The following is a 1,799-nucleotide window of genomic DNA, read 5'->3' on the forward strand; positions in this document are numbered from 1 at the left end:
ACTGGATCCTATAAAGGAGCTGTTGTGGTAGCAGACCACGAAACATGGTTGAAATTCCTCCTCCACATCGATTTTTACCATTCAAAGAGGACGGATATATTAAAGAAGAGAAATGGAAAAAGCGACTGTCTCCCTAACCCGGAATGTATTAGTAGCATAGTTGAAGTGAAATGGCTCCAAATGAGTCGTGAGGTGGTTCTGTGCAGATAATTTCTTGCTCCTTTGGTAAAAAAAAAACAACTTATTGTCACAAGGTCAAATATTCGCAATAGATGAAACATCGTTTACTGAATAGACACCAGAATTTATCCAGTACTTATCTATTAAACTCCCGAAGGAAGAATATACAGCACAGTAGATTCGAGCAGGATTCGAACTCAGAAAGTAAAGAGACAATCGCTTTTACTCCACGGTAATGAGTTTCCCCGATGATCTGTCATTTCTGCTACCTCAGCGTTTAAACTAAATTATAAATCATAAAATTGATAGTTGGAAATGAAGATTCAGAAACAACGAAAAGATAATATAAAGAAACTAAGAAAGAAATTTTTCAAGTTAAAAACAACTTAAATCCATATTATGCCCGATAAATGAAGTGACGGCACTTGTAGATTTGTTTTGGTTACAAGGCTCAAAAAACGTTTGAGATATTTATTTATTTATTTATTTATTTATTCATTCATTCATTCAAACGGGGATTATTTAGGTTACAAGGCTCAACTACGCTTCGAAGGGGATAATTTAGGTTATTGGTCTCAGGGGCGTTTACTACGAACTGCGTGTGTGCGTAGAGAGAGAGAGCGAGAGAGAGAGAGCGAGAGAGAGAGAGCGAGAGAGAGAGAGAGCGAATGTGCATGTGTGTGTGTGTGTGTGTGTGTGTGTGTGTGTGTGTGCGCGTGCAAGCGGGTGTGCGGGTGTGTATCTGTGTGTGCATGCGTGCATGTACGCGCGCGCTATTTAGGTTACGCTAGTCTTCAACTTCGTGTATATTTTTATGGTTTTCGCTGAACAAATATAAAATATAGATAATAGGTAATATTTTCGAACTTATAACAAAACTAAAAACAATCGAGAAAAGAAAAGGAACAGCTAAGTAAATTATATTTCAGATGTTCATAATATTTTATGAAATATTCATAATATTTCAATAACGCATTTTTTCCTCCAGTTTATACAGGGAAATTGTTTCTCTGAACAAAACTACATCTCATTAATTTAAATTTCTCTTTTACTAATAAAAATTCACTCGGTAAACTTTAGAATTTCAGAAACTGATATCAGAATACTGCTGGTCGATATGTGTGCACGTGTATACACAAATATATTCCTCCCACTCTCTCTCTTTCTTTCTTTCGTTCTCTCTCTCTCTCTTTCTTTCTTTCGTTCTCTCTCTCTTTCTTTCTTTGGCTCTCTCTCTCTCTCTCTCTCTCTCTCTCTCTTTCTCTCATACACGCACAGGCACACACACATTCATACGCACATACATACATACATACATACATACATACGTACGTACGTACATACATACATACATACATACATACATACATACATACGCACACATATAATACATTACATGCATATGAAAACTGCATATATCGTATATTGTGCTATGCATATACGGGTAAGTACCTATATGTATAAGAAATAGATGTGTTTGAATATATGTATGGATTCGCTCGATTTATATGTCTTCGTGTGTGTGTTTATGTGTGTAAAAACATAGATACACATATACGTATATATATATATAAGTGTGTGTGTGTGTGTGTGTCTGTATGTATGTGTGTATATATATA

General features: G+C 35.6%; 1 protein-coding gene across 1 annotated transcript in view; it reads left to right on the forward strand.

Annotated features, from left to right (window-relative positions):
* The first annotated feature begins 1,597 nt into the window (after positions 1 to 1,597).
* LOC106877080 (transcriptional adapter 2-beta) overlaps positions 1,598 to 1,799 on the forward strand; it is a 32,469-nt gene continuing 32,267 nt past the window's right edge. The window contains exon 1 of the mRNA XM_052967666.1: positions 1,598 to 1,624. Within this exon, the coding sequence (XP_052823626.1) occupies positions 1,613 to 1,624 (12 nt within the window). The 5' untranslated portion in view covers positions 1,598 to 1,612. The remainder of the gene's footprint in view (positions 1,625 to 1,799) is intronic.

The sequence above is a fragment of the Octopus bimaculoides genome, chromosome 1 (assembly GCF_001194135.2).
Source record: "Octopus bimaculoides isolate UCB-OBI-ISO-001 chromosome 1, ASM119413v2, whole genome shotgun sequence".
NCBI lineage: Eukaryota > Metazoa > Mollusca > Cephalopoda > Octopoda > Octopodidae > Octopus > Octopus bimaculoides.